The 14,240-nt window shown below is 45.0% G+C and overlaps 1 protein-coding gene across 1 annotated transcript; it reads left to right on the top strand.

Annotated features, from left to right (window-relative positions):
- The first annotated feature begins 325 nt into the window (after positions 1 to 325).
- Positions 326 to 9,446, top strand: LOC106582918 (cytochrome b-c1 complex subunit 1, mitochondrial). Its single transcript, XM_014166544.3, has 12 exons — positions 326 to 475; positions 1,446 to 1,586; positions 1,740 to 1,826; positions 1,945 to 2,074; positions 4,947 to 5,145; positions 5,297 to 5,376; positions 5,523 to 5,638; positions 6,154 to 6,458; positions 6,596 to 6,681; positions 7,021 to 7,109; positions 7,255 to 7,330; positions 8,947 to 9,446. The coding sequence occupies exons 1-12, from the start codon at positions 413 to 415 to the stop codon at positions 9,009 to 9,011; spliced, it is 1,437 nt and encodes a 478-aa protein (XP_014022019.1). The 5' UTR covers positions 326 to 412; the 3' UTR covers positions 9,012 to 9,446.
- Positions 9,447 to 14,240: the final 4,794 nt, after the last annotated feature.

Genomic DNA, 14,240 nt, shown 5'->3' on the forward strand with positions numbered 1-14,240 from the left:
TGGTACCCCATGCTGGGATCAGGTTCCAGAACATCTCCAGGCACCAGAACCTCACCCATAGGGACCATATGTGTATGGAGGGGAACTTACAAGAGCTCCTGACAGAGGGGGGTATTGGACCTCTGCTGCCTAATGTTTTAAGCAGTTTTTTGCACTCAGCCATTGTAGGCCTACCTCATTATAATAAAGTCAGTATTGAATCCACTTAGCTAGCTTGTTTAGCATTTCTGTATAATACTGTCATTTAGATAACAGTGCATGCTGCTACAGTGTAGCCTTTGTCCAACTTGTTGGCGCTGCTGCTTGTGTGAACCGTGGGAAGCGCTGACGTCACAGTTCTATACAGGACTTCGCGGGCGTCCACGTAGTAGAACGTGCGCGCAGCTGATCTTTCTTTATTTGCCAGGAAAAGATGGCAGCGTCCGTGTGCCGAGTCGGGAGCACGGTGGGTCGAGCCCTAGCCAAAGCACGTAGCGTAAGTATTCAGGAACATCTTGGCATTTGAGGGGTCTGTAAGGAAAATAACGTTGTTGGTTGGTATCTGCCTTTCCTTCACCAGAGCGAAAAAAAGTAAGCCCCTGTGTAGGCTGTAGCAGAGGTATATCTCTGGCTGTAGCTCGTTAGCTAGCTATCTTGGCTGTGTAACCAGACAAAGTGATAGCTAGCCGGTAAGCATTATATTGGAGTTAGCGCAAGGTCAACTGGCAGGAAAGGCGCAACACATCACTGTAGATTACGTAATATGAGTGGAAATGTTGACATCATGTTAGTTTAACCTATACCTGCGTTTATTCGATTTTAAGAACTAACCCAAGGTCATTTTGACCATCTTCCACGTTGTCCTTAGCTATTCGCCCAATCGTTAACCAGTTAGCTAGCAGATGTTGGTTACCTCTTGTCCAGCTAAATGATGACAGTATACTTTAGTAGTCGACCAGTTGCGTTGCTGACTGGTAATCACATTCCACTGGCCATATGTTAAGTTGAACTCGCTAGAAAGTCATTATATGATCTTAGCTAACTATGAAGTTTATTTTCACTTCAAACTGTAGTGGGCTGCTATGCTAGCTAACCGGTGAAGTGTTTTCTTGACGGACCCTCACTGAAGATAAAAAAAATAGCCCCTCACTGTCACCTCCAACGTATTAGCTAGCAAAGGTCGACAGGCTGTACGAGTAAATTGGTGGCTATCACTTATTGTGGGATCAAGTCTGCAGATCACCCCACAAGCGCTTTATCTCTTGTCCATTTAACCTTTTTATTGGCCACGATGACATTGAGTTGGTAAAAAAAATCATATTTTGCTGTCTAAATCCCATTGCTACAAATGATTTCAGCAATTTCATATGTTATCCGTACACCAGCTGTAGTCTTTATCAACACAACCAAATGAATGTACTATTTGCTGAAGAATCTCTTCACAGCTGACTATCCTCTCCCTCTAGCCCATCCTGCTGTCTCTACGGCATGGCCAGGCGACGGTGACCTACGCCCAGAGCCTTCTAGGAGCTCCGGAGACCCGTCTCACTACCCTGGACAATGGCCTGAGGATCGCATCTGAGGAGACTGGACACGGCACATGCACTGTAAGGACCTCTGCTGTGTCACTGATTATACAATCGAAGTACTGTTCATGATGGTTTAGGGAAACATTGCGTAATACAGTCACATTTCAGATGAACCTGACTGTCTATTTGTTTGCGCAGCATAGTATAAGTTCCACCTGTACTCTCTCTCAGGTTGGGTTGTGGATCAGCTGTGGAAGTCGCTACGAGACTGAGAAGAACAATGGAGCTGGGTTCTTCCTGGAGCATATGGCTTTCAAGGTACATAACAGCAGTGACATCTGTGAAATCTACCTTGAGTCTCATAAGGGACCAGACTGGCCCAAAAGCATTTGACACTTTTCTGTTCTCCCCTTTTCCCTTGGTTTCTTTTCCCCAGGGGACAAAGAAGCACCCCCAGATGGCCCTGGAGCAGCAGGTGGAGTCCATGGGTGCTCACCTGAGTGCATACACTTCCCGGGAGCACACTGCCTACTACATGAAGACCCTGTCCAAGGACCTGCCCAAAGGTGAGCCAACCAGACACAATGAGACAGGAATAAGGAATGGAGACTGTTTATAAGATGTGATAATTCAGTGGTGTATGTGGGGTTCTTATAAACCCCACGTCATAGAGATTGAGTGAGTGTGTTTGTGTATATACAGTGCATTTGGAAAGTATTCAGACCCCATCACCTTTTACACATTGTTACATTACAGCCTTATTCTAAAGCTGATCATTGTTTTTTCCCCTCATCAGATCTACAAACAATAACCCATAATGACAAAGCAAAAACTTTTTTAGACAATTACATAAGTATTCAGACCCTTTACTCAGTACTTTGTTGGAGCACCTTGGGCAGCGATCCTCTCAAGCTCTGTCAGTTTGGATGGGAAGTATCACTGCTATTTTCAGGTCTCTCCAGAGATGTTCGATCGGGTTCAAGTCCAGGCTCTGGCTGGGCCACTCAAGGTCATTCAGAGACTTGTTCTGAAGCCACTCCTGCATTGTATTGACTGTGTGCTTAGTGTCGTTGTCCTTTTGGAAGGTGAACCTTTGCACCAGTCTGAGGTCCTGAGCGCTCTGGAGCAGGTTTTCATCAAGGATCTCTCTACTTTGCTCCGTTCCTCTTTACCTTGACCCTGACTAGTCTCCTAGTCCCTGCCGCTGAAAAACATCCCCACAGCAAAATGCTGCCACCACCATGCTTTACCGTAGGGATGGTGCCAGGTTTCCTCCAGATGTGACGCTTGGCATTCAGGCCAAAGAGTTCAATATTGGTTTAATCAGACCAGAGGATCTTGTTTCTTATGGTCTGAGAGTCCTTTAGGTGCCCTTTGGCAAACTCCAAGCGGGCTGTCATGTGCCTTTTACTGAGGAGTGGCTTCCGTCTGGCCACTCTACCATAAAGTCCTGATTGGTGGAGTGCTGCAGAGATGTTGTCAATCTGGAAGGTTCTCCAATCTCCACAGAGGAACTCTGGAGTTCTGTCAGTGACCATTTGGTTCTTGGTCACCTCCTTGACCAAGGCCCTTGTATTCTTGGGGACCTTGAACGCTGCAGAAATGTGTTTGTACCCTTTCCCAGATCTGTGCCTCGACACAATCCTGTCTCGGAGCTCTACGGACAATTCCTTTGACCTCATGGCTTGGTTTTTGCTCTGACATGCACTGTCAACTGTGGGACCTTTATATAGACAGGCGTGTACCTTTCCAAATCATGTGCAATCAATTGAATTTACCACAGGTGGACTCCAATCAAGTTGTAGCAACATCAAGGATGATCAATGGAAACATGAGGCACCTGAGCTCAATTTCGAGTCTCATAGCAAAGGGTCTGAATACTTTTTGAAAAACCTGTTCTTGCTTGGTCTTTATTGGGTATTGTGTGTAGATTGAGGTAAACATTCTAAAATTGATAAAATGACATAAGACTAATGTAACAAAATGTGGAAAACATGAAGGGGGTCTGGATACTTTCCAAATCCACTGTACCGTAATTTCCGGACTATTGAGCGCACCTGAATATAAGCCGCACCCACTGAATTTAAAAAAATATATTATTTTGAACATAAATAAGCCGCACATGTGTATAAGCCGCCAGTGCCTACCGGTACATTGAAACAAATGAACTTTACACAGGCTTTAATGAAACACGGCTTGTAACAAAAATAAATAGGCTTTAACGAAACATGACTTGTAACAAAAAAATAAAAAATTAGCAGTAAACCGTAGTCTACCAAGAAAGTCATTGGTCACTATCTTCCTCCTCCTGTGCACTGAAACCACTGAAGTCATCTCCTTCGGTGTCGGAGTTGAATAGCCTCAGAATTGCTTCATCCGATATTGGATCGTTTTCATTGTCGCTCTCGTCACTGTTTGACCTTAACACGTTCGGCAATTTCATTGGTCTAATGAAAGCTTCATGCCACCAAAAAACTGAGCACGTCACAGAATGTGTTTTTTTTGGCCCAAAAAAAATTGAAAGCGGGAAAAATCCATATATTAGCCGCGTCATTGTTTAAGCCGCGAGGTTCAAAGCGTGGGAAAAAAGTTGCGGCTTATAGTCCGGAATATACGGTAGTTGTAAATCACCTGTTGCCTTTTGGCCAATTATACTGAACAAAAATAAACACAACATGCAACAATTAACAATTTTACTTAGTTACACTTCGTAAGGAAATCAGTCAATTGAAATGAATGAATTAGGCCCTCATCTATGGATTTCACATGACTCTGCAGGGGCGCAGCCATTTGAGGGCATAGTCCTACGACTTGGCAGCCAGGCCCATCCACTAGAGCCAGGCCCAGCCAATCAGAATGAGTTTCTCCACAAAAGGGCTTTATTAAACAAATACTCATCACCCCTCCCGCCCCCCTCAGATGATCCCACAGGTGATGTAGCTGGATGTGGTGGTCCTGGTCTGTGGTTGTGAGGCCGGTTGGACTCCCTGCCAAGTTCTTTAAAACTACTTTGGAGGCACTTTATGGTAGTGAGATTAACATGAAATTAACTGACATTCCTGCAGTCAGCATGCCAGTTGCACCCTCCCTCAACTTGAGACACCTATGTCATTGTGTTGTGACATCTGCACATTTTAGAGAGGCCTTTTAATTGTCCCCAGTACAAGGTGCACCAGTCTAATGATCATGCTGTTTAATCCGCTTCTTGATATGCCACACCTGCCAGGTGGATGGGTTACATTGGCAAAGGAGAAATTCTCACTATTAGGGATGTAAACAAATTTGTGCATATAGAACATTTCTGAGATCTATTATTTCAGCTCATGAAACATGGGACCAACACTTTACATGTTGTTTATATTTTTGTTCAGTGTAGTTATTGTCGTGGATATATGTGTGTGTGTGTGTGTGTGTACTGAATCAGTACTCTATTCCCAGCGGTGGCGCTGTTATCCGAGGTGCTGCAGAGCAATGCCCTGAGCGAGGCTGACATTGAGCAGCAGAGGAGTGTAGTGCTGAAAGAGCTGGAGGAGGTGGAGGGCAGTCTGCAGGACGTGTGTCTGGACCTGCTGCACGCTACAGCTTTCCAGGGCACCCCCTTAGGACACAGTGTTCTGGGGCCATCCCAAAACGCCAGGTACACACACTTAGCCTACCAGGGAATCTTATTGGGTGAGAGCATGCTAGGGCCAAGCCAAAACACTAGGGAAAGTCCCACATACCCGTTACAGCATCCTGTTACATTTCACAGCACTCCGAGTTAGTTTAGATCTGTCTCTTCCCTTCAGGACTTTGAGTCGACAAGATCTGGTAGATTTCATCAGGAGCCACTACAAGGCCCCCCGCATGGTGCTGGCAGCTGCTGGAGGTATGTCTCCCATACTGCCATGTTAAGGCTGTGTAGAGAGGTATAATATGCAAATACAAACCGGCCCTGATTGATTTTGTGTGTGTGTGTGTGTGTGTGTAATGTCGTCCTTGTTTGTAATGGCTCACTGCCTGTCTCCTGTGTAGGTGTGACTCACGAGGAGCTGGTTGGGTTGGCCAAGCAGCACTTCAGTGGCGTTTCCTTTGAATACGAGGATGATGCTGTGCCTGTTCTGTCCCCCTGCCGCTTCTCTGGCAGCGAGGTGAGGAACGCTCCGGTCTCTCTGTCTGAATTAACAGATGTCTGAACAAGGGCGCACGTATCCCATCAGGTTTTATTTTTTGTGATTACAATCTTGTCTCGTCGCTGGAACTCCCCAATGGGCGAGAGGGAGGCGAAGGTTGAGTCATGTGTCCTCTAATACGACCCGCCATACCGCGCTTCTTGACGCTCGCTTCACCCAGAAGCATGCTGCGTCAATGTGACAGAGGAAACACCATTTCGCTGATAATCGAAGTCAGCCTGCAGGCGCCCGGCCCGCCACAAGGAGTCGACTAGAGCGTGATGAGCCAAGTAAAGCCCTCCCCCGGCCAAACCCTCCCCTAACCCGGACGACGCTGGGACAATTGTGGGGGTCACGGCCGGTATTGGGATGGAACCCCAGGTTGTAGTGATGCAGTGCCTTAGACGGCTGCGCCACTCGAGAGGCCCGGAGCTTTTCTTTGTTCTATTTAGAATGTTCATATTGTTAACCCTTCGTTGTCTCCCTCTTTGTAGATCCGCATGCGTGATGACGATATGCCCCTGGCACACATTGCCATCGCTGTGGAGGGTGCCAGTGCCGCCAGCCCAGACATAGTGCCTCTCATGGTGGCTAACGCCATCATTGGCAGCTATGACATCACTTTCGGTGGTGGAAAGCACCTGAGCAGCCGCCTGGCTCGTCTAGCCTCAGAGGAGAGTCTGTGCCACAGCTTCCAGGCCTTCCACTCCTCCTACAGCGACACTGGTCTGCTGGGCATCTACTTTGTCACCGACAAACACCACATCGATGACATGATGCACTGGTCACAGAACGCATGGTTAGTTGGGATTTACAATACGTACACTCGAGCTACACATGGATGCAGTCCTGGTCGAACACTTGTCCTCAGCCTGTGTACTTCTACCTATTCAATTTGATGGTATTGACCCTCCTTTTTCCTTTCTCTCCCTGAAGGATGAACTTGTGCACCACAGTGACAGAGAGTGACATTGCCAGAGCCAATAATGCCCTCAAGGCCAGCCTGGTGGGACAGCTCAACGGTAAGATCTTTACCTCATGTTGCCCATAAGAAGCGTAAATGGCCATTTCAGAAACGTTCTCATCTCCAGCATCACCCCAACATCAACATGTAAAATGTATTGAAAGAGGAAGATGTGTGTTTCCAATGACATCGGTATGCATCATGTGATTTTAACCATTTGTGAGTCGGTGTTGCCTACTAATTGGTTGATTTCATTGGAAACACTCATCTTCCTCTTACTACAAAACATAGAAATGTGCTGTTTTTTCCCATGTTAATGTTGGGGTTGTACTGGAGATGACATGGTGAACTAGTACTCCTTGGTCCCCACTAACACTGCCTTACTGCTGTCCTGTAGGAACGACACCGATATGTGACGACATCGGCAGGCATGTCCTGAACTACGGCCGCCGTATCCCTCTGGCCGAGTGGGACGCCCGCATCAACGTGAGTGCATCCCCCTTCTCTGCACCACACATACGGCTGTTACACCCTCCTACCACCTAGAGGGTGCTATTTATGGTCTTTCTCCCCCCGACCCCCACATTCACCCACATTCTTCCTACCACCTCTGTCCCTGTCTCCCCCTCAGGCTGTGACGCCCAAGATGGTGCGTGACGTCTGCTCCAAATACATCTATGACAAGTGTCCCGCCGTGTCTGCTGTTGGTAAGTTACCACTAGGGATGTTGACTTAAATCGGTTAGCTGCCGAAAAATACATTTGACTGGTCATGCTTATCGGTCTCTAGGTTTTGTTTATTTTGATCTTATCACATGCGCACAGCATACAGAGCCTAGTTTGAGAAACGGAATAGACTAGCACCTGTCAGACAGCACAAGAACAGCTCCTCAAAAAGCCGGTACAGGAGTGAAACGTGCTTTCGTAAGCCCGGTCTTTGCGCAACAAATAACTATTCTAAATGCAATCAAGTGTAACTGTTGATGGCCATGATTTTAAAGAGCTACTTTATTTCTCCATCTCAACACATAAAGCGCACCTCCCATTCGCGTGCGTAGAGCATAGGCTATCAGCGCGTCACACGCCACTTTGCAATGTGACCTTGAGGCAGTAGAATTGTTTGAAACCTGAACGTTTTACTTTAGTTCATAGAGCAATTCTTACCTTGCTTCAAAGTAGCCAAAATCCAGCCATAGAAAAGTGGAGGCAATTATTTTATAAAGACTTCCTCTTGACATTAACCAGCAATTCTCTCCTGTTCTATTGGTTTTCATATCAACTTTCTTTTATTGTCCAGAAGCACAATCCTTGTCATATTAACTAACAACCCCATCCTAGTCATTAACAACCCCATCCTAGTCATTAACAACCCCATCCTAGTCATTAACAACCCCATCCTAGTCATTAACAACCCCATCCTAGTCATTAACAACCCCATCCTAGTCATTAACAACCCCATCCTAGTCATTAACAACCCCATCCTAGTCATTAACAACCCCATCCTAGTCATTAACAACCCCATCCTAGTCATTAACAACCCCATCCTAGTCATTAACAACCCCATCCTAGTCATTAACAACCCCATCCTAGTCATTAACAACCCCATCCTAGTCATTAACAACCCCATCCTAACAACCCATTGTAGTTGTTGCTATTAGAATCCCTCTGTTTCTGAGATTTCTGATATGGAATTGCTCACATTAGGTTACATTTTTATTTAACCTTTATTTTAACTAAGCAAGTCAGTTAAAAACGTTCTTATTTTCTAATGACGGCCTACCCCGGCCAAACGTTCCCCTAACCCGGATGACGCCGGGCCAATTGTGTGCCGCCCTATCAGACTCCCAATCATGGCCGGTTGTGATACAGCCCGGGATCGAATCGGGGCCTGTAGTGACGTCTGCTAACACTGAGATGCAGTGCCTTAGACCGCTGCACTACTCGGGAGCCTTGGGTGCGCTGTTCAGAACAGTGTTTGCCCGCTATTGCATTTTGGCAAATGTTAAATTGGCTGCTTCATTACAGGAGGTGGATGTTAAATAATAGGCTATAGTCTTTTGATTAAAACAATTAAGCTCTTAATGAAAAATGTCACTTCCTTGTATGCATGCATAGTTTGTTGGTCACAATTTTACCTTGGAAAAAAATTCAGTTTGACTGGTTAATGGTCGGTAATTCGGCAGAAAAATTGACAGAAATTTGCATCCCTAGTTACCACACATCAGTATTCCTTCCAAGCAGCCTTTGCACCTTTATCCTCTTGTCTTGGATAGTCTGGAAGTCCATACTCTATCCTCTCATCTGTCTTTCTCTCTGTTGTACAGGCCCCATTGAGCAGCTGCCTGACTACAACAGGATGCGCAGTGCCATGTACTGGCTCCGCTTCTAAGATCCCCCATAGTGTTGCTACGCTCCTCCACTTCCATACTCCTCCCATCACTGCAAGAGTAAAGAACCGAGGACTGCCTCAGCTCATTAGCACAGACCGGTATGGGCTCGGGGCCTTCTCTCCATCTCTCCTCTCACTACGTCAGTTCTAGTTGGTTATGAGGGAGAGAACCATGGTGTTGAGGGTGTGCATAAGTTGAGTGTTCCATTTCCTTGTATTTGTCACTGATGATCTTGAGGAAGATTGTTAGTATCACGGAGCCTTTTCAGGCACCTGGTACTGTTCTGGGGAACAGAGGGGGACACCTGGACACATCCAGTGATGCATATACTGTACAACCAGTTGTGGAGGAGTATTTATGAATTGAGGTAATGTTTTGTTTCTGTCCTATTGTACATAACTCATTCTGACATTGAAATAAAACATTTTAAAACATGTTTGAGTCATTGTCACACAGAATTAGATTAGTAAGTATTAACATGTTATGATCTATCCTTGTTTTTCTATCAAATGGCATAATTCCAGTATTTAGTTAGTCCTTGTTCCACTTCAGCCACAATATTTGGTTAAAACTCATGTTCCTCTGACTTGAACTGCAGGGACCACTTCTACCCACTAGAGGGACAAGATGACTCCAGTATGAACTGATACTCTCAATGGTATGAACATGCTTTATTGACGAAGGAGGAGATTACCAGTCATGAAATGACATGTCTTCCAATATAAAGTAGATCAAATTGAAATATATAGCCCTTACATCAACTGATATCTCAAAGTGCTGTACAGAAACCCAGCCTAAAACCCCAAACAGCAAGCAATACAGATGCAGAAGCACGGTGGCTAGGAAAAACTCCCTAGGAAGGCCAAAACCTAGGAAGAAACCTAGAGGAACCAGGCAGGCTATGAGGGGTGGCCAGTCTCTTCTGGCTGTGCCGGGTGGAGATTATAACAGCACATGGCCAAGATGTTCAAATGTTCATAGATGACCAGCATGGTCAAATAATAATCAGTAGTTGTCGAGGGTGCAACAAGTCAGCACCTCAAGAGTAAATGTTAGTTGGCTTTTCATAGCCGATCATTCAGAGTATCTCTACCGCTCCTGCTGTCTCTAGAGAGTTGAAAACAGCAGGTCTGGGACAGGTAGTACGTCCGGTGAATAGGTCAGGGTTCCGTAGCCGCAGGCAGAACAATTGAAACTGGAGCAGCAGCACGGCCAGGTGGACACCAAGGAGTCATGTCAGGGAGTCATGTCAGGTAGTCCTGAGGCATGGGCTCAGGTCCTCCGAAAGAGAGAATTAGAGAGAGCATACTTAAATTCACACAGGACACCGGATAAGACAGGAGAAATACTCCAGAAATAACAGACTGACCCTAGCCCCCCGACACAAACTACTGCAGCATAAATACTGGAGGCTGAGACAGGAGACACTGTGGCCCCATCCGACGATACCCCCGGACAATTTTAAAGATTTTACTGAGTTACAGTTCATAAGGAAACCAGTCAATTAAAATAAATTCATTAGGCCCTAATCTATGGATTTCACATGACTGGGAATACAGATATGCATCGGTTGGTCACAGATGTCTTACAAAAAGGTAGGTGCATGGATTAAAAAAAAATAGTATCTGGTGTGACCACCATTTGCCTCATGCAGCGTGAAATCTCCTTTACATAGAGTTGATCAGGCTGTAGATTGTGTCCTGTGCAATGTTGTCCCACTCCTTCAATGGCTGTGCGAAGTTGCTGAATATTGGCGGGAATTGGAACACGCTGTAGTACACGTCAATCCAGAGCATCCCAAACATGCTCAACGGGTGACATGTCTGAGTATGCAGGCCATGGAAGAAGTGGGAAATGTTCAACTTGCAGGAATTGTGTATAGATCCTTGTGACATGTGGCCGTGCATTATTATGCTGAAACGTGGGGGATGGCGACAGATTAATGGGCCGGCCTCAGGATCTCATGGTATCTCTGTACATTCAAAAATGCCATCGATAAAATTAAATTGTGTTTGTTGTCCGTAGCTTATGCCTGCCCATACCATAACACCACTGCCACCATGTGGCACTCTGATCACAATGTTGACATCAGCAAACAGCTCGCCCATACAACGCCATACACATCTGCCATCTGCCTGGTACAGTTGAACCCGGGATTCATCCGTGAAGAGCACACGTCTCCAGCATGCCAGTGGCCATCGAAGGTGAGCATTTGCCCACTGAAGTCGGTTACGACGCCAAACTGCAGTCAGGTTAGGACGCTGGTGAAGACGACGAGCACGCAGATGAGCTTCCCTGAGATGGTTTCTAACAGTTTGTGTAGAAATTCTTTGGTTTTGCAAACCCACAGTTTCATCAGCTGTCCGGGTGGCTGGTCTCAGACAATCCCACAGGTGAAGAAGCCGGATGTGGAGGTCCTGGGCTAGCGTGGTTACACCTGGTCTGCTGTTGTGGGGCCGGTTGGACGTACTGCCAAATTCTCTAAAACGATATTGGAGGTGGCTTATGTTTAAGAAATTCACAAATTCTCTGGCAACAGCTTTTGTGGACATTCCTGCAGTTAACATGCCAATTGCACACTCCCTCAAAACTTGAGACATCTGTGGCATTATGTTGTATGACAAAACTGCTTATTTTAGAGTGACCTTTCATTGTCCCCTGCACAAGGTGCACCTCTGTAATGATAATGCTGTTTAAATCAGCTTATTGATATTCTACACCTGTCAGATGAGCAATTATCACTAACAGGGATGCAAAGAAATTTTGGCAACTGTATTTTGTGAAATAAGCTTTTTGTGCATATGGAATATTTCTGGAATCTTTTATTTCAGCTCATGAAACCAACACTTTACATGTTGTGTTTATATTTTTGTTCAGTATGTATGTATGTATGTATGTATGTATGTATGTATGTATGTATGTATGTATGTATGTATGTATGTATGTATGTATACATACACAACTCCCAAACTCCATCAGCTTGGGCAGGATCAGATAGATGGAGACATGTCAGGAGAGGTCACTGTAGTACAACTGCTTTACAGGGGACAGGAATTCTCATTACACATCAGTGAAAGACTGACTCACTAACAAATGTTTGGTCCAGATGTTATTTTATGATGATACCAGAGTTGACTATGCCTTATGTACCCTGATGCAGTACAATTATTATTTATTTTTTTACTGACGGCACAAACACGCTCCCTTAACCGCATCGCCTCTTCCTTTATTTGTGCTTCAACTCCCCCCCTCTAAATGTACCTCCCTTATCCCCCTTTCCTTTAAACATACCAATAATAATAATAATAATAATAATATTATTATTTGACCATTTACCTGTTCTCAAGATAGTAGATTTACTATCTGCCTCAATGGCGTACTGCAGTTTTGCGGTCTAAACAAGCGCAGGGAAACGGCTAACTTCCTACAATTAGACACATTTTTCCGGAGGGGAAGGAGAAAAATATGCAGTTTTATAGCTAATCTCAATGCTATTCTACACATTTTGCCATTAGGCTGAGAAGAAATGTTGCTGTTTTAAAGCAAATTGTCTGCAATTCTACACATACACATACACAATCCATGTCTCAATTGTCTCAAGGTATAAAAATCCTTCCTTAACCTGTCTCCTCTTTATCTGAACTGATTGAAGTGGATTTAAGGGGGCGGAATCATAGCTTTCACCTGGATTCAACTGGAGCCTGTGCCCCACCACACCCCACTTGCGGGGGCGTGTGGTACATCACTGATCTGCCTGTTCTCACTGTACAGACATGACTGGCTGTATGGCTAAACCAAACCTGAACCCTTACCGCAACGCAACCTAATGCCTGAAAAAAAACGATATCAACATGTAATCTGTGAATATGTTCTTCCAATCAGTCATCACCAGGAACAGAACACAGAAATAAATTAATTGTGGACAAATGGCAGAGAGACAGCTCATTGGTGTTATCTTGTTTGGCATATGAATAAAGCCTATTTAAAGAACCAATGTCATACCCCTAGCTTTGTGTAAGGACACAACTCTGCTACTGTATCATATGGACTGTGTGACATCATCTCACATCCTTATGAGGGCGGCAGGTAGCCAGTGGTGTATTTTTACATAAGTCATTTTTTGGGGTATCTGTACTTTTAAAAATATTTTTACAACTTTTACTTCACTACATTCCTGAAGAAAATAATGTACTTTTTACTCCATACATTTTCCCTAAGACCGAAAAGTACTCAGTACATTTTGAATGCTTAGCAGGATAGGAAAATGGTCCAATTCACACAATTATCAAGAGAACATCCCTGGTCATCCCATGTGCCCCTGGCTATTCACACACACACACACACACACACACACACACACACACACACACACACACACACACACACACACACACACACACACACACACACACACACACACACACACACACACACACACACACACACACACACACACACACACACACACACACACACACAAGAAAATTGTGCCATCTGGTTTGCTTAATATAAGGACTTAAAAATGATTCATACTTTTACTTTTGACACTTAAGTATATTTTAGCAATTACATTTACTTTTGATACTTAAGTATATTTAAAACCAAATAGTTTTAGACTTTTACTCAACGTAGGGTTGCCAGTTCGAATGGTACAAATTGGTCAGGAAGTGAGCTTGCAACCAGAGGGTTGCTGATATCAAATCCTAAATGCCATTGCCTGCCGTTGTGCCCTTGAGCAAAGCAACCCCCAAAACAACTGCTCCACGGGACCCCAGTGCGGCAGTCCCCTGCTCCAACCTGTATGCGTGTCTTTCAGAGGAGTTGGGACAAAGCGGAAGTCAAACTTCGGTTAGACCTTGTGTACGATTGATGATTAAAGTGATCTTCATCATCATCTGTGCTCCATCTATGATTCTGGGTCTGCTGGGGAGACTGGGTATTCCTTCAGCCGTTCAAGACGTCTCTATTTCAAGCTGTTCCTTTCTGTAGCTACCGAGAGGATAGCTTATGTATCGTCCCCCACTAACCTGACTATGCTGAATGACGCGTACATGACCCCCAACTCTGTGTTTACATACAGGGTCACTGACTAAAAGGGGCCTTCTCTCTGTGGCCCTCAGGGTCCAGTCCCTTGTCTCAGGCTGTGTAAGTAAGACCATGGTTATCATTAGTCAGATGAGGATAATGTCTTGATGGGCTAGATGTGACACAGGAAACGAAAGAGGCTT

The sequence above is a fragment of the Salmo salar genome, chromosome 22 (assembly GCF_965601325.2).
Source record: "Salmo salar chromosome 22, fSalSal1, whole genome shotgun sequence".
Lineage (NCBI taxonomy): Eukaryota > Metazoa > Chordata > Actinopteri > Salmoniformes > Salmonidae > Salmo > Salmo salar.